The following is a 22701-nucleotide window of genomic DNA, read 5'->3' on the forward strand; positions in this document are numbered from 1 at the left end:
GAATATGTAGCGAGGGCCAGCCGACTAGAGCATACAGGTCGCAGTGGTGGGTGGTATAAGGTGCTTCAGTAACAAAACGGATGGCACTATGATAAACTGCATCCAGTTTGCTGAGTAGAGTGTTGGAAGCTATTTTGTAGATGACATTGCCGAAGTCGTGGATCGGTAGGATAGTCAGTTTTACTAGGGTAAGTTTGGCGGTGTGAGTGAAGGAGGCTTTGTTGCGGAATAGAAAGCCGACTAGATTTGATTTTAGATTGGAGATGTTTGATATGAGTCTGGAAGGAGAGTTTACAGTCTAGCCAGACACCTAGGTACTTATAGTCCACATATTCTAGGTCGAATCCATCCAGGGTGGTGATGTTAGTCGGGCGTGCGGGTGCAGGCAGCGAACGGTTGAAAAGCATGCATTTGGTTTTACTAGCGTTTAAGAGCAGTTGGAGGCCACGGAAGGAGTGTTGTATGGCATTGAAGCTCGTTTGGAGGTTAGATAGCACAGTGTACAAGGACGGGCCGGAAGTATACAGAATGGTGTCATCTGCGTAGAGGTGGATCAGGGAATCGCCAGCAGCAAGAGCAACATCATAGATATATACAGAGAAAAGAGTCTGCCCGAGAATTGAACCCTGTGGCACCCCCATAGAGACTGCCAGAGAACTGGACAGCATGCCCTCCGATTTGACACACTGAACTCTGTCTGCAAAGTAGTTGGTGAACCAGGCAAGGCAGTCATCAGAAAAACCGAGGCTACTGAGTCTGCCGATAAGAATATGGTGATTGACAGAGTCGAAAGCCTTGGCAAGGTCGATGAAGACGGCTGCACAGTACTGTCTTATCGATGGCGGTTATGATATTGTTTAGTACCTTGAGCGGGCAGGATGGATATAGGTCTGTAACGGTTTGGGTCCAGGGTGTCTCCTCCTTTGAAGAGGGGGATGACTGCGGCAGCTTTCCAATCCTTGGGGATCTCAGACGATATGAAATCTCTATGACTTAAAAACATAAACCAACTATGCATTTTAGAATTACATATACAAATATTGTAAGCATTTAATGAGACAACTAAAAGATGTGCAATGTAAAAAATATTGTCCCATTTCCATTGTGTAATTCATTGACTGTCCCTACTAGCCCCAGAAAAGCTAATCAATGTCAAACCATGTTTTGCCACGGTCGCACCAGCCGGCTGAAGTTAAATAGCGAAATAAATTGGCTAGCACTAGCTAGTCTAGACGACTTCAAGACACAAGACCTGGTCAAGTTATCTATACTGAACAAAAATATAAATGCAACGTGCAACCTTTTTCAAGGATTTTACTGAGTTCCAGTTCATAAGGAAATCAGTCAAATGATTTATGGATTTCACATGACTGGGAATACAGATATGCATCTGTTGGTCATAGAAACCTTTTTTTTAAAGTAGGGGTGTGAATCAGAAAACCATTTAGTATCTGTTGTGATCACCATTTGCCTGATGCAGCAACACACATCTCCTTCACATAGAGTTATTCAGGCTGTTGATTGTGGCCTGTGGTATGTTGTCTCATTCTTCAATGGCTGTGTGAAGTGGCTGGATATTGGCGGGAACAGGAACACGCTGTTGTACACGTCGATCCAGAGCATCCCAAATATGCTCAATGGGTGACGTATGGTGAGTATGCAGGCCATGGAAGAAATTGAACATTTTCAGCTGCCAGGAATTGTGTACAGATCCTTGCAACATGGGGCTGTGAATTATCATGTTGAAACATGAGGTGATGGCGGCGGTTAAATAACACACTGTGACGAGATCCTGAGGCCCATTATCTCTGTGCATTCAAATTGCCATCGACAAAATGCTATCGTTGTCGGTAGCTTATGCATGCCTATACATAACCCACAGCCACCATAGGGCACTCTGGTCAGCAAACCGCTCGCCTACACAGCGCCATACAAGTGGTCTGTGGTGGTAAAGGTCGGTTGGACAACTCCCGTTTGGCTTCAGTCATGGCCGCTGCATTTCTGAACAAGCCAAAAATATTAGAGCCAAATCAGGAAGTTCAGCCCCCCTTTAAACTATTTTACACGTTGCAGATAAACAACCATTATGCTTTTCAGAAGAGCAAGGAGCTCCTTCATGGGAGGGTCCTGAGGAAGGCTCACTCTCCATCCCTGAGGAGAAGGAAGAGGAGGATGACAAAATTGAGGAGGATAAGGATGGGGGGAGAGAACACAGCCCCTCGCCGAAGAGGAGTATGGGGGATGGAGAAGGCTCGGGGGTGTCTGATGGCCCCCCCAACACCCTTTAGTGGGGAGATGGAGAACCCCCTGCAGCCTTGTCCCAACCCCTCTTCTGATCCCCGTGTGTGCCAAAAACATCTCCCTCACTGCCCGGTCATACTCTGGACAAGGTGAGAGAGACAAGCCTGAAAATGTTTGATCTTTGTTTAATGTTTTAAAATGTTTTTGTTAAAGAGTGATAATCCTCTTTGGGTTACAGGGAGGCTGACCATGTCATTCTAACCACCTGTCAGCAGCAAGGTGCCAATCAGAAGTACTTTCCAGGCAATTTCCACCCAACTTGGCGATAAAACACTCAATGAGGTGAAGGTTGTTTTTTGTAACCGAACTATAAAGATCCAACAGTAATGCACTTGTTGAAAAGTCTTGGCTTGTGAAATTAATCCTAGTCCACTGACTACTTTACCTCTCCTGTCCAGGTGTCTCTGTGGTTTCGGGACCTGTTGAGCCTGTTCCGCACCGCTGCCTGCCAGGTCAACTTAGAGGACGAAACTATGGCCACTGAACAGCAGACAGTCACAGACAAGGAGCAGGACAGAACCAACCCAAAAAGGACGGAACCAAGTTCAGACACTTCAAAGGAAAGGAGCAAGAGGGGATATTTGTGACTGCAGTATATTCATACCACATATAAACTACTCCAGAAACCAGTTCAAGGCTAGTGAAATCTGGAGGCAACATTGAGGGCATATGAATATTAATAAACTCATATCAGAATCACCTGAGCGGAAGCAACACCAGCAGCTCGAAAGATGGCAGCTTTTCAAGTTTACCATAACCAATTTTAAACAGTGAGCACTGTTGAAATAAATACACCCTTTGTCTTATCACTCAAATGCACTACTGAGGGACTAGGGTACACAGTCTCTTAGTGTGGCAAAGGTTAAGTTAGAGGTCGACCGATTAATCGGAATGGCCGATTAATTAGGACTGATTTCAAGTTTTCATAACAATTGGAAATCCGTATTTTTGGGCGCCAATTTTTCATATCTTTATATACCTTTATTTGACTAGGCAAGTCAGTTAAGAACACATTCTTATTTTCAATGACGGCCTAGGAACGGTGGGTTAACTGCCTCGTTCAGGGGCAGAACGACAGATTTTCACCTTGTCAGCTCGGGGGATCCAATCTCGATGGTGGCTGTTGTTCGTTGTGTTGCTGGTTCGAGCCCAGGGAGGAGCGAGGAGAGGGACGGAAGCTATACTGTTACACTGGCAATACTAAAGTGCCTATAAGAACATTCAATAGTCAAAGGTTAATGAAATACAAATGGTATAAAGGGAAATAGTCCTATAATTCCTATAATAACTACAACCTAAAACTTCTTACCTGGTAATATTGAAGACTCATGTTAAAAGGAACCACCAGCTTTCACATGTTATCATGTTCTGAGCAAGGAACTGAAACGTTAGCTTTCTTACATAGCACATATTGCACTTTTACTTTCTTCTCCAACACTTTGTTTTTGCATTATTTAAACCATTGAACATGTTTTGTTATTTGAGGCTAAATGGATTTTATTGATGTATTATATTAAGGTAAAATAAGTGTTCATTCAGTATTGTTGTAATTGTCATTATTACAAATACATTTTTTAAAATCGGCCGATTAATCGATATTGGCTTTTTTGGTCCTCCAATAATCGGTATCGGTATCAGTGTTGAAAAATTGGGTTTTAGTCCAGGAATGTACATGTTTTGTATACTTTTTTTTCTTCCAGTTCACCGAGTTGTGCATGTATGGCACAATATGGGAAATATGAACGGTAATAATACCTGTACAAGAGTTATATATTTTATACAAAATATACGTAATTTATCCGTTTGCGTTTTTGATTAATTCCCTTTCGTTTATGAGAAATGTTATAAGAGTGCAATCTCCAAGGCGCACATCTAGACCCACACAGATGTTCTTGATCACGTCACAGCTCTACTACACTGACTCCCACCCGGCAGTGAACTTGAATGCAGAGCAGTGAGGTAGTGAAAAGCAGAGGATATCAGCTACAGTATATCGCTATTGGGAGCACTTAATTCTGCTGCGATGGGTACGTTGGGGCCATTTCGCATGTTCTTGCTTTTTGCGTTATCTCAGCAGAACGTCTTTGTAGCCGCCAGCGACGTGCTCGAGCTCGGCGATTCTGATTTCGATGACACCGTAGCAGAGTACGAGACTGTGTTGGTGGAGTTCTTCGCGCCTTGGTAAGCAGTGTTATAGCTAGCGTTGTAGCTAATTCGTTAGCATACAAGGAACACAGCCATCTAAACATGTATAGTAAATACAAATTCATTCCTAATTTTAATATTTATTATATCGCACACTGTTGTAGATGAACTATTTGCATTTATAACTGCAGCTAACGTTAGCCGATTAAACTGTCTTACTCTCTAGCTCGCTATCTTGACTCAATGTGTCTGCTCAATTCAAACTGTAACAGTGTTAGATTATTATTTTCGCCATAAACAGTGCATACTAATTCTAGCTAGATATATCGTGTTAGCTATTACACTACCAGTTCACTTCTGAGAGTGAACTGACACTAAATCACGTTAGCTGTAATTGGAGTCATGACTTGAGTCAGTGCATTCTGCTCTGACATATTTGAGTAGTGGATTATAACTAGGCTAGGTCTCTCTTATACATTTTTCTGAGCCACCTGATAGCTCAGCTGTCACACTATTGCCTCTAGCGTTTTTCCCATGTGACATTTGATCATTCTCTTCCTTTTCTTTGTATGGCGCCTCCATCTCATCTCTCTTTCAGGTGTGGTCACTGCCAGCAACTAGCCCCAGAATATGAAACTGCAGCAACAAAACTAAAAGGGACCGTGTCTTTAGCTAAAGTGAGTATACTAGTTTGTCTACACACGATACCCCAAAGGATGCATTGTATTTCCTTGCATCCAGATTTAGTTAAAATCCATTTGTTCAAAATGTGTACCTTTACACTTTCTTTTTTTTTTACCAGTTTTTGTTCCCCAGGATTGGTATTTCTTTAAAATTTTGGGGTCAACTGTACATGGTAGCTGTGTCACTTCTCTTTTATCTTTGTTCCCACAGTAGCTTTAACATCAGGGCTGCTTCTGGATACCGCCACTCTGAATGCACTGCTATTTAACGGTATATTGATAAATGGTTTCTGTCATTTTCCCCAGGTAGACTGCACAGTGAACTCTGAGACGTGTGGACGTTTTGGGGTCAATGGGTACCCCACACTCAAAATCTTCCGCAATGGAGAGGACTTTGCTGCTTATGATGGACCCAGGAGTACAGGTGGCTACTTTAAAATCATTACTGTTCTGTGTTGTGTCTGTGTTTTTAGTGTATGTATGTATGTATGACTCATCTAATGTTGTCCCATGTTCCCATAGATGGCATTGTGAGCTACATGAAAAAACAGGCAGGTCCCAGTTCCGTTCCTCTGCACAATGAGAGAGACCTAGATGCATTTGTCAACCATTTTGAAGCCAGTGTGGTTGGTGAGTTCACTTTATTAATCAAAGCAAAGTAGAGATCCTTTAGTCTATTGAAATAAAACATTTTCATACAGTTTTTTTGTATTTTAAAAAGGTCTATTTTTTTGTGAACTATTTGAGTGACTTATATTCTCCCTCCCTGCTGTTAGGTTTTTTCTCAAGTGCTGACAGCTCTCAGATGGCTGAGTTTCTGAAGGCGTCTAGTGCCATGAGAGACAGCCACCGCTTTGCCCACACTGCAGACCTGAGCCTGGGCCTCAAACACGGTGTGGAATCAGAGTATGTTCTGTAGTTCCCCTTACATATAATCCCACCTGGGTTCTGAACCTTCAGCCTTCTGGTCACTAGACTATGATATGTTGGATATGACATCATAGACTATTGCCAAGTAGTAGTACCTTATAATGATGTCACAATCATTGTGTCTCTCTTAACCAGCACGGTGGTGCTCTTTCGGCCCCCGCGACTCAACAGCAAGTTTGAGGACAGCATGGTCAAGTCTGATGAGGCTGTCTCGATCGCCTCTCTCCGTCAATTCATCAGAGATAATGTGTTTGGGCTGTGCCCCCATCTGACTGCTGAGAACAGAGAGAACATGAGGGGACGGGACTTGCTAGTGGCCTACTACGACGTGGATTACCTCCGCAACATCAAGGGCACCAACTACTGGAGGAACAGGTGAGAGCTGCTCTCCTTTCAGAATCACCTTTATTTGCCAATTACATATACACATACCTGGAATGTTACTCAGTGAAATGGTGCTGCCATCTATAGACAATATACAGATAGAGGAATTTGCACAAAGTCTACATACAATATAAGTAAGCAAAGAACTCTACATTATACACTGATTTACAGTAAGGATATACAATTTACAGTAGGAATTTATTAATCTATGCACAGGGAGGGATGCTACCGTGATGTGTGTGTGTGTGTAGTGTTGTGCAGAGGTGTACAAAGTGCAATTGCAGTATAGTGCGGTTATAGGTTTTACAGAATGATGATGGCATGGTGTAAAGTCACATAGTCCCTATGAACCTGATGGTCAGATGGTGAGAGCTGCAGCACGGGGAAAGAAACTGCTCTTACCTTATACCTTCCTCTCTCTTTTTCTCTCTATCACTCTTTCACTACCCCTTCTCTCTCCCTAGGGTGATGAAAGTGGCCACTCAGTTCCAGTCTCAGGGGCTGAATTACGCTGTGGCCAACAGGGCTGAGTTCCAGGAAGAGCTGGAGGAGGAGTTTGGCCTGGGGCCATCTGACGGGGGAGAGCTGCCTCTCATCACCATCAGGAACGGGGAGGGCCACAAGTACAGCATGCAGGAGGAGTTCACGTGAGTTAAATAACACATGAGCATCACAGACCCTTATGCAGTCTGGCCAGCTGTCACACTGCTCATCTGTCCGTCCATTGCAGACGGGACGGGAAATCCCTGGAGAGGTTCTTGGAGGACTACTTTGCCGGTAAACTGAAGAGGCAGGTCAAGTCAGAGGCTGCTCCCGAAAACAACGAAGGCCCAGTCAAGGTGAGCGGAATAGAACCAAAAAACGTTTGTCGCTTTCAAATATGGTAAGAAGATATTTAAACAAATCCCTTTTGCCTCTGCAGGTGGTGGTGGCGGACAACTTTGAGGAGTTAGTGAACAACCCTTCCAAGGACGTGCTGCTGGAGTTTTATGCACCCTGGTGTGGACACTGCAAAAGCCTGGAGCCCAAATACGCAGAGCTTGGGGAACAGGTGAGGTTCACATCTGCAAGTGTTGCTTAGCTGGTTTTGAAAGTTACAAACCATCATCCAGAAGCTCATTATTTTGATTTTTCTTCATTACAGTTGTCCGCCAACACCCACATTGTTATAGCAAAGATGGATGCCACTGCTAACGACGTTCCTCCAACCTACGATGTCCAGGGGTGAGCCTCTACTTTTTGTCTGTCTATGTTTACTACTCTGTAATCTGCTATTTTAATCTCATCTGTTGTTGTTCTTCTTCCCAGTTTCCCCACTATTTTCTTCGTCCCAGCAGGACAGAAGGACCAGCCTCGGAAATACGAGGTTAGGCTACATCACCACTTTTCCTCCTCCAAAGGACATGGATTAAATAACACTTAATGCTCTGTAATCAATATTCTGATACATTTCTTCACGGTTTTAACCATCCGTATATGTCAATAGGGTGGCCGTGAGGTGAATGATTTCCTCAACTATCTGAAGGAGGTGGCCACACATCCCCTTATCCTGGGCAATGCCAGAGAAGACTTGTGAGAGCGCAATGAAGAGAGAGAAGAAAAGAACAAGGGATGAGTGGACTGGCAAAGAAGCAGAAGACATGAACTATGAGGGGAAAAAAAGGAGCCACCCATTGCAACACTGTTTCAGACCAGAAGATCTCCTTTGGTTGTCTGTGCCATACCAGCAACACTGAATGCTCATAACATAGAGGACTTCTAAATTAAACAATCAGCAGTTTTTTCTTGGAACTTCAAAAGAGTAATGTTCTGAATGTGAGAGGATGGAGCATCTTCAAGCACAGTAATAGGTAGCACATGTGCAATAGGCTTTGCCATTAAACTGGTGACTTGATGGTTGCAATTAATATTCCCAAGAAAGGCATACTAGTGTAGCGTCCTTGACTCTGAGTGAGGTACCTCAGACTATAGATAAATGTAGAAAATGAAAAATTATGTGCAACAGTTTTTGCGAAGTTGCTTACAGATACAAAGAAAAAACTCTGCTAAGCAAATAGATAAAAATGGAATAAAATACCTGATACAGGGGCCTCCCGAGTGGCGCAGCGGTCTAAGGCACTGGGGTGTCACTACAGACCCGGGTTCGATACCGGTCTATATCACAACCGGCCGTTATCGGGAGTCCCATAGGGCAGCGCACAATTGTCCCAGCGTCGTCTAGGTTATGGGAGGGTTTGGCTGGGGGGGGGCTTTACTTGGCTCATTGTGCTCTAGCGACTCCTTGTGGCTGGTTGGGTGCCTGCAGGCTGATTGCGGTTGTCAGTTGAATGGTGTTTCCTCCAACACATTGGTGTGGCTGGCTTCCGGGTTAAGCGGGCGGGTGTTAAGAAGTGTGTTTTGGTGGGTCATGTTTCGGAAGACGCATGATTCGACCTTCGCCTCCCGAGCCCGTTGGAGTTGCAGCGATGAGGGAGAAAAAGGGGGTAAAAGGGACAGAGTTTGGGAAACTCTGATTTAGCAGACACTTTTTTTTTTGTGAAAATAGGGTGAAGACTACTGAAGCACTATGGACAGGCTTGGATTTCAGTTGGACTTTTATGCCAAGCATCTCACCTGCTCTTCTTGAGGAGAGGCAACCTTAAAGTTTGAAATGTCCCCTCATTGTACTGAATTTATCCATTTGATATTTACTTACTATAATACACTCCATATCACTCTATTTTGTTTTGTGTTACATGCACAATATAGCACATCATCCACATATTAGTACGTTTTATTAGAGACATCTGTGTAGTTATCAAATTAGTGATATTTATTGGTATTATTTATTTTTCATAGAATGTATGTACATCAGCTAGCACCTCTTGAGATTCATGTTTTACATCAAATTTGTTTAACTATTGAAATCATTTGAGATGTCTTGCATGAAGAGTTACCCATTGCCTAATCTTCAAGTTGATATTATTTGATCAATAAAAAAGACGTCACAGAATGGGCTTGTTTCTTTCTGGACTACATATCCCAAAATGCAAAACATGCGCGTGTAACAGTGACTAAGAGCACTAAATGTTAAGCCTAGTAAATGTAGCTAAACGTTTGAAGATACAGGTAGCTTTAAGCCTTCATGCACATAATTGATACCACAGAGCTGGTCATTTATTGGGATTCTATATAATGTCCATATATGTACTGCGACATAGGATTTAATTTGATAGGGTAATCATACGAGGAAAACAATATTAACTTGAAGATAGCGCCCACTGGCGACTTCCTCTTTCGTAGTCACGCAGATTGGGTTGTGCGGCTGTTCATCAAAATTTCCTCGTCCTTAATTGGTCATTTCTTGCCCAACCAGCCCAGCCACAAACAAATAAGCCTTTCCTTTGCTGCTTTTGAGAACTTGGTAGGCGGTTGATCAACGCACGCTGCCAAAATGATGGGAAGACCAATCGTCGTGTTGAGTGAGTGATAAGCAAAGTTATAACATTTATCAATTAATTAAATACAGAAGTGTTTTTAAGTGTATTTTGCTACATTTGTGAGCTTTTTCATTCATGCGATGTGATGCCCGGGGTTCGGGCCTAGCTAGCCAGTGATGTCTCGAGTTGTGACAGTCATGCTGCGTAGTTAGCGGAACAATCAACACACTTTTATCCAATTTGGTGAAAAACCAGGGCTGCTGTTCTGCTAGTGTTCTATTTGGTAATGGTATGCACAGCATCTAACGTAGTTAACAAACCCTTCGGGTAATTTTTAATGGATGCTAATTTGCTGTTTGCCTTACTAGCTAGATCAAAGGGTGAGTTATTTCTCTGGTGTTTCCTCGTTTTTGGGGGATGGGCTCAGTATCTGGTTCGGGTCTGTGGCAAAACGGTAGCTAACGATGGTGCAGACAATCTTGCAAATGTAAGTTCATAAATTAAATACCGATACCGATTATTGGAGGACAAAAAAAGCCGATACCGATTAATCTGACGATTTAAAATGTGTGTGTGTGTGTGTGTGTGTGTGTGTGTGTGTGTGTGTGTGTGTGTGTGTGTGTGTGTGTGTGTGTGTGTGTGTGTGTGATAATGACAATTACAACAATACTGAACACTTATTTTAACTTAATATAATACATCAATAAAAAAATCCATTTAGCCTCAAATAATGAAATGTGTTCAATTTCGTTTAAATAATGCAAAAACAAAGTGTTGGAGAAGAAAGTAAAAGTGCAATATGTGTCCTGTAAGAAAGCTAATGTTTGAATTCCTTGCTCAGAACATGAGAACATATGAAAGCTGGTGGTTCCTTTTAACATGAGTCTTCAATATTCCCAGGTAAGAAGTTCTGGTTGTAGTTATTATAAGACTATTTCTCTCTATACCATTTGTATTTCATATACCTTTGACTATTGGATGTTCTTGTAGGCACTTTAGTATTGCCAGTGTAACAGTATAGCTTCCGTACCTCTCCTCGCTCCTACTTGGGCTCGACAACAGCCACCCTCAAAGTAGCATGGGTAACAACTACAACTCTCAGAGCAAGTGACGTTTGAAATGCTATTAGCGCGCACCCAGCTAACTAGCTAGCCATTTCACATCTCATCGTTACACCAGCCTAATCTCGGGAGTTTAAAGCTTGAAGTCATAAACCGCAGAGCTGCTGACAAAATGCATGAAAGTGCTGTTTGAATGGATGCTTATGAGCCTTCTGGTGCCTAACATCGCTCAGTCAGACTGCTCTATCAAATCATAGACTTAATTATATAACACACAGAAATGCGAGCCTTAGTTTCCAGATTCGACCATATTAATGACCTATCATATTGAAAACAATATGTTTATTCTTTCATTGAAATAAGGAACCGTTCCGTATTTTATCTAATGGGTGGCATCCATCAGTCTAAATATTCCTGTTACATTGCACAACCTTCAATGTTATGTCATAATTCCGTAAAATTTTGGCCAATTAGTTCGCAATGAACCAGGCTGCCCAAACTGTTGCATATAACCCACCGTTCCTAGGCCGTCATTGAAAATAAGAATGTGTTCTTAGCTGACAAGTTAAATAAAGGTGTGTAAAAAAATAAAAATCTGCAACATCGGCGTCCAAAATTACCGATATCCGATTGTTGTGAAAACTTGAAATCGGCCATTCCGATTAATTGGTCGACCTCTACTTCTAACTATACACTTATCGGCCTACAATTTCTCAGTCAAGTTGCCAAATGCACTGTACAAACCGCAGCATCATGGTCAGTAATTTTGAGCTTAGGCCAAGTTAAGAGACTGTCGCCACCTCGATTATCTTCTCTCTTCAGGCCAGAATATGAAAAGGGAGTCTGGACGCAAGGTTCAGAAAGGGAACATCGGTGCCGCGAAGGTAAAGATGACGCACCTCTCAGACTTCCCCTTCCCCCATAATTTTCTTTCTGATGTTTGCTGAAACATGAGAAATTCCTGCAGCCTTACGAAGTCTAATTTTACAGGCAATAGCAGATGTCATCAGAACATGTCTGGGACCAAGAGCCATGATGAAGGTTTGTACCAAGACAATTCCTGGCCCTTAGATACTTCAATCCCAAAGTGACGCCAAAATAGAACTGTCTTAACCGTTCCCCATCTATTAACAGATGCTGCTAGACCCCATGGGTGGCATTGTCATGACCAACGATGGCAACGCCATCCTCCGAGAGGTGAGGTTACTGCACTACATTTCCCATCAGCACCCTTTCACTGCTTTGGAAGATGGTGAATGTAAACAAATTCAGGTCTGTTCAAGTTACTTTTCCTGTAAACAAACAGATCCAAGTGCAGCACCCGGCAGCCAAGTCCATGATTGAGATCAGCCGCACCCAGGATGAGGAGGTGGGAGACGGCACCACGTCAGTCATCATCCTCGGTAAGTGGCCTGGTAGTGGAAGTATTTCATTTCACTCGATTGACATGGAAATGACTGAGATCCAGTCAACATAGTGAATGTACCCTTTTGAGCTTCAGGCTATTTAGGATGGGATGTTGTGGCACTCCTACTCAGAGGGCCCATGTTGATTCTTATGCATCATCAATCGTCCTCTAGGCATCGTACTGTGTGCACATTTTAAAACAGCTCTTGGTTAACATTCTTTTTCAATCTTTGGTCTGTCTCTAGCTGGAGAGATGCTGTCTGTAGCAGAGCAGTTCTTGGAGCAGCAGATGCACCCCACAGTCATCATTAGTGCCTACAGACACGCCCTGGACGACATGCTCGACATGCTCAAAGACATCAGGTATAGATTGCATACACTTACACACTTACTGATGAACACTCAATTGCATTCACTTACACACACAATTCTCCCTCGCAAACTTTTACACTCAGTTCTATTGACCGACTGTCTTTGTTCCCTCCCAGCACCCCGGTGGATGTGAATGACAGGGCACAGATGCTGAAGATCATCAACTCTGCCATCTGCACCAAGGCCTTGAGCCGTTGGTCTACCATGGCGTGTAATATTGCCCTGGACGCCGTGCGCACTGTGGAGTTGGAGGAGCACGGACGCAAGGAAATCAACATTAAGCTGTACGCCAAAGTGGAGAAGGTGAGCTTTAACGTTTGCGTGTATATGTTAAATGTCTTGCAGTTACAAGATTGACATCAGTGACAAAGGTGTGGTCATTGGGATAGTGACACCAGGTTGGTTGATTCCTCATGGTTTTGCTATGGTTATAGGTGCCTGGTGGCTTCATTGAGGACTCATGTGTGCTAAAAGGCGTGATGGTCAACAAGGACGTCACTCACCCCCGCATGCGCAGAATGATCAAGAACCCCCGCATCATCCTGCTGGACTGCTCCCTGGAGTACAAGAAGGGCGAGAGCCAGGTATTGAAAACGCGTGTACAGTCATGCACACATGCAGTATAAGCATAACAGTATCGGGTACTAGCCAATAAATGTTGTGTTCCTATGCAGACTGACATTGAGATCACACGTGAGGAAGACTTTTCCAGGATCCTTCAGATGGAGGAAGAGTACATCCAGACGATCTGTGAAGACATCATCCGCCTCAAGCCAGACCTCATCTTCACTGAGAAGGGCATCTCAGGTACTAAGTGTGCACACACACTATGTCAAATTCTCTACAAACTGCTCTTAATCCTCCAAAGCTCCCCCTGCACTGACCAGAGAAACTCATCTCTCCACTCATCTCCCCAGACCTGGCACAGCACTATCTGATGAAGGCCAACATCACAGCCATCCGCCGTGTCAGAAAGACTGACAACAACCGCATTTCAAGGTAAGGTCAATTCCACACAGTATTCTGAAGATATGACTATTAATCCTTTTAAATAGTCTGTTAATGGACCATTAACGCTGATATCATTATCCTCCTTCTCAGGGCATGTGGGGCTCGCATCGCCAGCCGTACAGACGAGCTGCGTGAGGAGGACGTGGGAACCGGCGCCGGCCTGTTTGAGATCAAGAAGATTGGAGACGAGTATTTCACCTTCGTCACAGAGTGCAAAGACCCCAAAGCCTGCACCATCCTGCTGAGAGGAGCCAGCAAAGAGATACTGGCTGTACGTAACAAGTTACCCCTCATGCACAAAGACTATAGCAAGATGTCTCCGTTACGGCAGAAGCAGCTCATAGTCAGGCAGACCGTAACCGGACAGAATGAATGATCCTCATGGTGTGCTATCACTCTCAATGCTTCATTGTGGATCCAAACAAAGTGTTGTGTTTCTCTCTGTCCCTCAGGAGGTGGAGCGTAACTTGCAGGATGCCATGCAGGTGTGTCGTAACGTGCTACTGGACCCATCTCTACTCCCTGGAGGTGGGGCGGTGGAGATGGCTGTGTCCAAGAGGCTGATGGAGCGTTCCAAGACCCTGACTGGGGTGGAGCAGTGGCCCTATCGTGCCGTGGCCCAGGCCCTGGAGGTTATCCCCCGTACACTCATCCAAAACTGTGGAGCCTCCACCATCCGCGTGCTCACCTCTCTCAGGGTACGCGTGTGTTTACTCTAAAATGTGCACCTTTGTCATTTTGTTGGGCACAGCAGAATCGTTTTATTAATCTTACCCTCTGTAGGCCAAGCACACCCTGGAGGCCTGTGCATCATGGGGTGTGAATGGAGAGACTGGCACCTTGGCAGACATGATGGAGCTAGGCATCTGTGAGCCACTGGCTGTGAAGGCCCAGACTTACAAGACTGCTGTGGAGGTAAGAGGGGCCAATGGGCTGCTGTTGAAAGATATCTGCCACAAATGCTTGAATGTTTACAATATTTTTTTTAAAGGCATGGATGAATTCTGTGTTACCTTGTCTGTTGTGAATGCAGTCAGACACCATGCAAGAACATTTTCACTTCTACTACTCTAAAGGATGAGTGCTTCCCCAGTGCCTTATCTCCTTCACATCAAAGTGAATGCAATGAAACTCACATTTAGTATCCCGTAATTTCCGGACTATAAGCCGCTACTTTATTCCCACGGTTTGAACTGAGCACCGTCACCTAATGTGATGTAAATCGAGCGCGCTCAAACTTCCCATCATTCTGATTACGGTAGTAATTTTGTCACCCTCATCATGGCAAAGACACGGAGAAATGCATATGATGCAGCTTTCAAGTTGAAGGCGATCGATCTGGCTGTTGGAAAAGGAAATAGAGCTGCTGCACGGGAGCTTGGCCTTAATGAGTCGATGATAAGACGTTGGAAAGCAGCGTGAGGAACTGACTCAGTGCAAAAAGACAAAAACAGCTTTCAGAGGGAAGAAAAGCAGATGGCCCAAAGTATTTGCAGCCACTCAACATCAGTGTAAATCGCGCTCCTTGTTCAGTGGGAGGCTTGGATGACAAGTGGGCAGAAATCCTTCACTAAAACGGGCCACATGCAAAGAGCAACTTATGGTCAAGTCTGCCAGTGGGTCCTGACAGCGTGGAGCATTGTCAAAAAATCCACTATCATCAATGGGTTTTGAAAGGCTGAACTGCTGCGTGTTGAAGGGGCAGCATGAGCTCAGCGGGGTATTTGCCTCCGGATGAAAGTGACGAGAGCGACAATGAAAACGATCCAACATCGGATGAAGCAATTCTGAGGCTATTCAACTCCGACACCGAAGGAGATGGCTTCAGTGGTTTCAGTGCACAGGAGGAGGAAGATAGTGACCAATGACTTTCTTGGTAGGCCACTGTTTAATTTTTGTTACAAGCCGTGTTTCGTTTAAAGGCTGTTTAAAGTTAATTTGTTTCAATGTACTGGTAGGCACCTGCGGCTTATAGACATGTGCGGCTTTATGTACAAAATGCATATTTTTTAAAATAATTCAGTGGGTGCGGTTTATATTCAGGTGAGCTTAATAGTCCAGCAATTACGGTCATTTTGTTTTATGATTTGAATAAACAGTAAAATGTTTCAATGAACCCCACTAATGTAATTTTGATCTCTTCTTGCCTTTCAGACGGCCATCTTGCTGCTCCGCATTGATGACATTGTGTCTGGAATCAAGAAGAAAGGTGATGACCAGGCTGGAGGAGGACAGGGAGCTGAGTGAAGATGGGGGAGGAGGAAAGGAATGGGTTGACCAGTGGGCAAACAGACTGTGCTAGTGTACATAGGACAGCCTACTGTTCTCTTTTGGGATGCTATTTTCCAAAAAACATTGTTTGTCCTGGATTGTCAACCAAGTATGTGTCTCGATAGTCAAGCGTACGCTGTAGCCATGTGTTTTTTGATTTGCTATAAAATTCTAATCGAATGCTGTTTGACTCACTCAGTTCATTGTCTCTTGTCATGGCAGATTAAATAAGTATCTACCATGCGTATTGTTTATAGCACTGTAGTACCCTGTTAAAGTGAAAATGGGTTCTACTTTTTTGAGCCTTTAAAGTTAAGTTTCTCAATGAGCAACCGCCATAAAAAAATATTGTCTTCAGCTTTATTAAAGTTAAATGCATGGGGGGAAAAACATTGCAATTCACCATCATATTGAAAAACAAGAACTGAGTCCAGATAAAATATTACTTCTGGTTATGTCAAAAGGTTCTATTTATATCTGGGCGTTAACTCCCATCCCTGACTGTTGAATAGGCCTTTAAGGAAGTCATAAAACCATGACCTGGTTTACTTCTTTTTTACTGTAACTTTACAAAAATACAGTCAAAGGTTTGGACACCTACTCATTCCAGGGTTTTTCTTTATTTCATTGTAGAATAATCGTGAAGACAACTATGACATAACACATTGACTCATGTAGTACATCAAAATATCGTTACCCTTTGCCTTGACAGCTTTGCACACTCTTGGCATTCTCTCAACCAACCTCATTGGGTAGTCCCCTAGAATGACTTTCAATAAGCAGGTTTGCTCTAAGTTTTTTATTTTTAAAGTTTTATGGGATTTGTTTCAATGTGTTTGAGCCAATCAGTTGTGACTAGGTAGGGGTGGTCATAAATCCATATTATGGCAATAACTGCTCAAATAAGCAAAGAGAAATGACAGTCCATTACTTTAATACATAAAGGTCAGTCAATATGGTAAATTTTAAGTGCATTAGCAAAAGCCAAGCCCTAAGATGAAACTAGCTCTCATTTAGGACTGTCACAGGAAAGGAAGACCCAGAGTTACCTCTGCTGCAGAGGAGATGTTCATTAGTTACCAGCCTCAGAAATTGCAGCCCAACTAAATTCTTCGGAGTTCAAGTACACATCTGAACATCAACTGTTCAGAGGAGACTGAATCAGGCCTTCATGGTCGAATTGCTGCAAAGAAACCACTAAAGGACAATTAGACTGGCTTAGGCCAAGAAACATGAGCAATGGACATTAGAAAGGTGGAAATATGTTCTTTGGTCAGATGAGTCCAAATTTGAGATTTTTGGTTCCAACTGCCGTGTCTTTGACGCAGAGTAGGTGAACAGATCTCTGCATGTGTGGTTCCCACCGTGAAGCTTGGAAGAAGTGGTGTGGGGGTGCTTTTCTGGTGACACTCAGTGATTGTTTAAAATTCAAGGCCCACTTTGCCATGCTGGTTATCACCACATACTGCAGTGATACGCCATTCCATCTGGTTTGGGACTATCATTTCTTTTTCAACAGGACAATGACCCAACACACCTCCAGCTGTGTGATGGCCATTTGACCAAGAAGGAGAGTGATGGGGTGCTGCATCAGATGACCTGGCCTCCAAAATCACCTGACCTCAACCCAATTGGGATGAGTTGGACCGCAGAGTGAAGGAAAAGCAGCCAGCAAGTGCTCAGCATATGTGGGAACTCCTTCAAGACTGTTGGAAAAGCATTCCAGTGTGCAAAGCTGTCAAGGCAAAGGGTGACAATATTTTGATTTGTTAAAAATACTTTTGGTACTACATGATTCGATGTGTTATGTCATAGTTGTCTTCACTATTATTCTACAATGTAGAATATAGTAAAGCCCTTGTATTAGTAGGTGTGTCCAAACTTTTGACTGGTACTGTACGTGTCAACAGACCGTGCAAGTGCATAGATTCCTGGGCTTCGTCTCTGCGCTGACCTGAGAAGACCATTCAAAGCTATATGAAGGGAGCCTTCTTTGTTGACTCATCTGGCCAATGGCTCAGAATATGAGAAAAGGGAGCAATGAAATGCCATTTCAAGTTGTGCCTTTCCCAGCCCTGTACAGAAGCATATGGCAGTGTACCAGAAGCCTCAATACACCCTAATAAAAAAAACGTCCCCTCATATTCCTTGATGGATACTTTTTAAAGCTTGTTCACCTACCAATGTAAAGGGGATGAGAAAAGTATTTCACAACATTGGGATAGTCTGTACAGCCAGGTTCCAAACCACTTGACCTGTTCTAGACACTCATTGTATCTGCAACACTGAATATATCTGACCCAGATCTCCAGGATCAGGTCAGGTAGAAACAGCGGAAGAGTGGTGTTGTCATCTCTGGGCTCTCTCTCCAGTCTCTGGGTCGACACCACTGTCCAGCTCTGGAGAGGAAATCAGCACGTTAGTCATCGTTACAAAGCAATGAAGGTATTAGTGTCTGTTACATTTTTACAAACTCTTCAACAGTGTGTGAGTATTTATCCTTTGATTTAGCTTTTTGAGCATGATATGACTTTTTAAAACCTACGCACCTGTGTGACACCGTTTAAGGGGGGGGGGGGATGAACAGACGGCACCTGCTGTTAAGTGTGTTGACTCACCCATGCTGGCCTCACTGGATGCTGTGGAGGGGAGGCGTCTGTGCTGGTAGGCAGGCTGGAGGTTGGGAACCAGAGGCCCTGGAGCCAGTACAGAGGATGGGGAGAGACTCATGACCCCCGTAATAGGAGCTTGGGGTCGGACCACCTCCATGTCCACGGCTGCTCTCAGTGGAGGGCCAGAAAAAGGGACGTGATCAGTGATGTGAGAAGTACACAGTATAAACTGAGCATACCAAACATTAGAAACACCTTCCTTGGACTCCATAAGGTGTCAAAAGCGTTCTGCAGGGATGCTAGCCCATGCTCGCTCCAATGCTTCCAAAAGTTGTATCAAGTTGGCTGGATGTCCTTTGGGTACTGGACTATTCTTGATACACATGGGAAACTGTTGAGCGTGAAAAACCCAGCAGTGTTGCAGTTCTTGACACAAACCGGTGCACCTGTCACATACTACCATACCCCATTCAAAGGCACTTAAATCTGTTGTCTTGCCCATTCACCCTCTGAATGGCACACATTCAATCCATGTCTCAAGGCATAAAAAAGTTTGTTTTTTTACATCCCCTTCATCTACACTAATTGAAGTGGATTTAAGGGATCATGGCTTTCACATGTGTCTCATTTATAACCGTTGTGAAAATTTCACACTAAATATCTGTGCGGCATTTCTGAAAAGACTGAGCACATACAAAAATAGGGATTTATAAACTTGGTGCATGTTTCTGTTATAAATCAGACCCGTCCTGAAAATGTGCACGTGAACAAGCATTACAATTGTCTGTCTGAAAGGCCTTCCGAGTGGTGCAGTAGTCTAAGGAACTGCATCGCGATGCTTGAGGTGTCACTACAGACCTGGGTTCGATCCCAGGCTGTGTCACAGCAGGCTGTGACTGGGAGACCCAGTCTCGACCTTCGCCTCTCCCGAGTCCGTAAGGGAGTAGCAGCAATTGGACAAAACTGTAACTACCAATTGGGGAGAAAAGGGGGTAAAAAGTACATCAAAAACATTATACAAAAAATGTTGCCTGAAAAATGCCCATTCACCTTTTATGGTGACAATAGAGACCTTATATTCTGTATACTTTGGAAGTATTAGAATTAACCCGAGGAAGTCTTCTAAAGGAAATAGCAATAGCGAACTTGATCAAATGTCTTTGTAGATGACGGCAGAATGTTAAACTTTTGCAGTGACATTTGCTGTAAGCCTAGTCTATCCGACAGACAAAAAGTTTATGAAAGACAACAATTGCAAATTGTGATTTATTTTGCATTGACTTTTTCTCGAACCTATGTTTATGCTGCACTGCCCAAATTCGGAAACATTGTCTGCTTACAGTGGTAGCCATACACACTTCAATAAAAAATATCAACAGTCTGTTCACCTGTATGTTATAAACCATGTTTCCTTCCTGATCCATTGAGCAAAATACTTTAAATAAAAGCATATCTAATAGGCCCAACTGGCCCTTTGCTCAACCCCGCCCCTCTTAGTTACTGTTGCAACCCTGGACAAAATCTTCCCGCGAAGCCCAACTCCCCTCTCTACTAGCAAAATCCCCTCACAATGATCTCAAACTGTGTTTTTAATACACAATGAAATTAAACACCGACTACCCCTTGCTAATCAAGAAACTCCCTGGTATGTTGTAGTGGACTGTCATTACATTTACATTTAAGTCATTTAGCAGACGCTCTTATCCAGAGCGACTTACAAATTGCTTCAATTGCTGAATGCACTGTCAGCCAAAGTTAGGCTACCACTTTTGGAGCTAACTAGTGCTCTCAAATTCATGGGTAACTTAGCTAGCTAACATACATAAAAACAAATATATATATATATTAACTGGCTAGCTACAGTGCCTTGTGAAAGTATTCGGCCCCCTTGAACTTTGCGACCTTTTGCCACATTTCAGGCTTCAAACATAAAGATATAAAACTGTATTTTTTTGTGAAGAATCAACAACAAGTGGGACACAATCATGAAGTGGAACGACATTTATTGGATATTTCAAACTTTAACAAATCAAAAACGGAAAAATTGGGCGTGCAAAATTATTCAGCCCCTTTACTTTCAGTGCAGCAAACTCTCTCCAGAAGTTCAGTGAGGATCTCTGAATGATCCAATGTTGACCTAAATGACTAATGATGATAAATACAATCCACCTGTGTGTAATCAAGTCTCCGTATAAATGCACCTGCACTGTGATAGTCTCAGAGGTCCGTTAAAAGCGCAGAGAGCATCATGAAGAGCAAGGAACACACCAGGCAGGTCCGAGATACTGTTGTGAAGAAGTTTAAAGCCGGATTTGGATACAAAAACATTTCCCAAGCTTTAAAAATCCCAAGGAGCACTGTGCAAGCGATAATATTGAAATGGAAGGAGTATCAGACCACTGCAAATCTACTAAGACCTGGCCGTCCCTCTAAACTTTCAGCTCATACAAGGAGAAGACTGATCAGAGATGCAGCCAAGAGGCCCATGATCACTCTGGATGAACTGCAGAGATCTACAGCTGAGGTGGGAGACTCTGTCCATAGGACAACAATCAGTCGTATATTGCACAAATCTGGCCTTTATGGAAGAGTGGCAAGAAGAAAGCCATTTCTTAAAGATATCCATAAAAAGTGTCGTTTAAAGTTTGCCACAAGCCACCTGGGAGACACACCAAACATGTGGAAGAAGGTGCTCTGGTCAGATGAAACCAAAATTGAACTTTTTGGCAACAATGCAAAACGTTATGTTTGGCGTAAAAGCAACACCCTGAACACACCATCCCCACTGTCAAACATGGTGGTGGGAGCATCATGGTTTGGACCTGCTTTTCTTCAGCAGGGACAGGGAAGATGGTTAAAATTGATGGGAAGATGGATGGAGCCAAATACAGGACCATTCTGGAAGAAAACCTGATGGAGTCTGCAAAAGCCCTGAGACTGGGACGGAGATTTGTCTTCCAACAAGACAATGATCCAAAACATAAAGCAAAATCTACAATGGAATAGTTCAAAAATAAACATATCCAGGTGTTAGAATGGCCAAGTCAAAGTCCAGACCTGAATCCAATCGAGAATCTGTGGAAAGAACTGAACTGCTGTTCACAAATGCTCTCCATCCAACCTCACTGAGCTCGAGCTGTTTTGCAAGGAGGAATGGGAAAAAATGTCAGTCTCTCGATGTGCAAAACTGATAGAGACATACCCCAAGCGACTTACAGCTGTCATCACAGCAAAAGGTGGCGCTACAAAGTATTAACTTAAGGGGGCTGAATAATTTTGCACGCCCAATTTTTCAGTTTTTGATTTGTTAAAAAAAGTTTGAAATATCCAATAAATGTCGTTCCACTTCATGATTGTGTCCCACTTGTTGTTGATTCTTCACAAAAAATATACAGTTTTATATCTTTATGTTTGAAGCCTGAAATGTGGCAAAGGTCGCAAAGTTCAAGGGGGCCGAATACTTTCGCAAGGCACTGTATCTAGTCTTCGCAACGTTCGGTGTTCAATAAGACTTGTGTTAGCTAACAAACAATGTAACAAAACAGGCTCTGCACGAGGAGTCTGCAACCTTTCTCACGTGGAATGCTAATACCGATCTGCGTGCCAGTTATGGTTTTCATATGCACATTTTCTTGAAACAGTTTCATTTAATTTATATTCATATCTCAAAATCATTGCCATGTGGTTAATCAAAGTTCTATCCAAATCTAAATGAAAATTATACAAATCTAAAAGTTAACTTCTATTGCCATTGCCAACTATGTAAAAATAGCCTACATAAAGCCAACAAATAAAAACATTGCAGCCTGCAATTAGAAAATATCATGATAAAAATAAATATCCTATAAATCACATTGGCTTACGTATGGCCTCACTTCGCTGTGCACCTCTCAAATTTTGTAACAATGCGTAGGGCTCCATATAGCTCCGCATTGACATGATTGGTTTAAGATAGTTGGGCGCGGAACGTCCTGTATAAACACAAACTCACTTCCTTGACAACAGCTCTGCTCCGCTAAGCGCATGAAGTATGAAAGCCCCGATGTCTGCAGAGGCTGCATCACAGTAAATGCTGTAAGGCCACTTCAGATGCCGGATTGACCAT

At 43.2% G+C, this 22701-nt stretch overlaps 2 protein-coding genes and 1 non-coding gene across 4 annotated transcripts; all 3 read left to right on the forward strand.

The window, feature by feature from the left end:
* Positions 1–3814: 3814 nt before the first annotated feature.
* On the forward strand, positions 3815–8654 carry pdia7 (protein disulfide isomerase family A, member 7). The gene is made up of 12 exons (XM_046314178.1): positions 3815–4482; positions 5045–5123; positions 5436–5553; positions 5652–5759; positions 5906–6035; positions 6195–6434; positions 6908–7090; positions 7174–7282; positions 7366–7494; positions 7588–7667; positions 7752–7809; positions 7930–8654. Exons 1-12 carry the CDS (start codon positions 4325–4327, stop codon positions 8017–8019), a joined length of 1482 nt encoding a protein of 493 aa, XP_046170134.1. The 5' UTR covers positions 3815–4324; the 3' UTR covers positions 8020–8654.
* Positions 8655–9806: 1152 nt separating this feature from the next.
* LOC124005182 (T-complex protein 1 subunit gamma-like) lies at positions 9807–16168 on the forward strand. 2 transcript variants are annotated; one of them, XM_046314180.1, is made up of 15 exons: positions 9818–9904; positions 10704–10762; positions 11746–11807; positions 11914–11964; positions 12058–12120; positions 12230–12326; positions 12576–12693; positions 12819–13005; positions 13137–13286; positions 13377–13509; positions 13620–13701; positions 13804–13984; positions 14166–14411; positions 14497–14628; positions 15868–16168. In XM_046314180.1, the coding sequence occupies exons 3-15, from the start codon at positions 11754–11756 to the stop codon at positions 15958–15960; spliced, it is 1587 nt and encodes a 528-aa protein (XP_046170136.1). In that variant the 5' UTR covers positions 9818–9904; positions 10704–10762; positions 11746–11753; the 3' UTR covers positions 15961–16168. The 2 variants fall into 2 exon arrangements, with proteins under 2 accessions (XP_046170135.1, XP_046170136.1); XM_046314179.1 differs by lacking the exon at positions 10704–10762 and having other exon boundaries at positions 9807–9904.
* Positions 14705–14841, forward strand: LOC124006544. Its single transcript, XR_006833799.1, has one exon. It is a non-coding gene; the product is annotated as a small nucleolar RNA SNORA15 (small nucleolar RNA).
* Positions 16169–22701: the final 6533 nt, after the last annotated feature.

Source organism: Oncorhynchus gorbuscha, linkage group LG19 (genome assembly GCF_021184085.1).
Source record: "Oncorhynchus gorbuscha isolate QuinsamMale2020 ecotype Even-year linkage group LG19, OgorEven_v1.0, whole genome shotgun sequence".
Lineage (NCBI taxonomy): Eukaryota > Metazoa > Chordata > Actinopteri > Salmoniformes > Salmonidae > Oncorhynchus > Oncorhynchus gorbuscha.

What these genes read in the sequence shown, in the direction of transcription:
- pdia7 (XM_046314178.1), top strand. Translation starts at nt 4,325, where the DNA reads ATGGGTACGTTGGGGCCATTTCGCATGTTCTTGCTTTTTGCGTTATCT. An exon ending in GGACCGTGTCTTTAGCTAAA is followed by an intron (nt 5,124 to 5,435) that starts GTGAGTATACTA and finishes CATTTTCCCCAG; the next exon opens with GTAGACTGCACAGTGAACTC. An exon ending in ACGCAGAGCTTGGGGAACAG is followed by an intron (nt 7,495 to 7,587) that starts GTGAGGTTCACA and finishes TCTTCATTACAG; the next exon opens with TTGTCCGCCAACACCCACAT.
- LOC124005182 (XM_046314179.1), top strand. Translation starts at nt 9,877, where the DNA reads ATGATGGGAAGACCAATCGTCGTGTTGA. An exon ending in TGTACGCCAAAGTGGAGAAG is followed by an intron (nt 13,006 to 13,136) that starts GTGAGCTTTAAC and finishes CTATGGTTATAG; the next exon opens with GTGCCTGGTGGCTTCATTGA. An exon ending in CACTGAGAAGGGCATCTCAG is followed by an intron (nt 13,510 to 13,619) that starts GTACTAAGTGTG and finishes TCATCTCCCCAG; the next exon opens with ACCTGGCACAGCACTATCTG.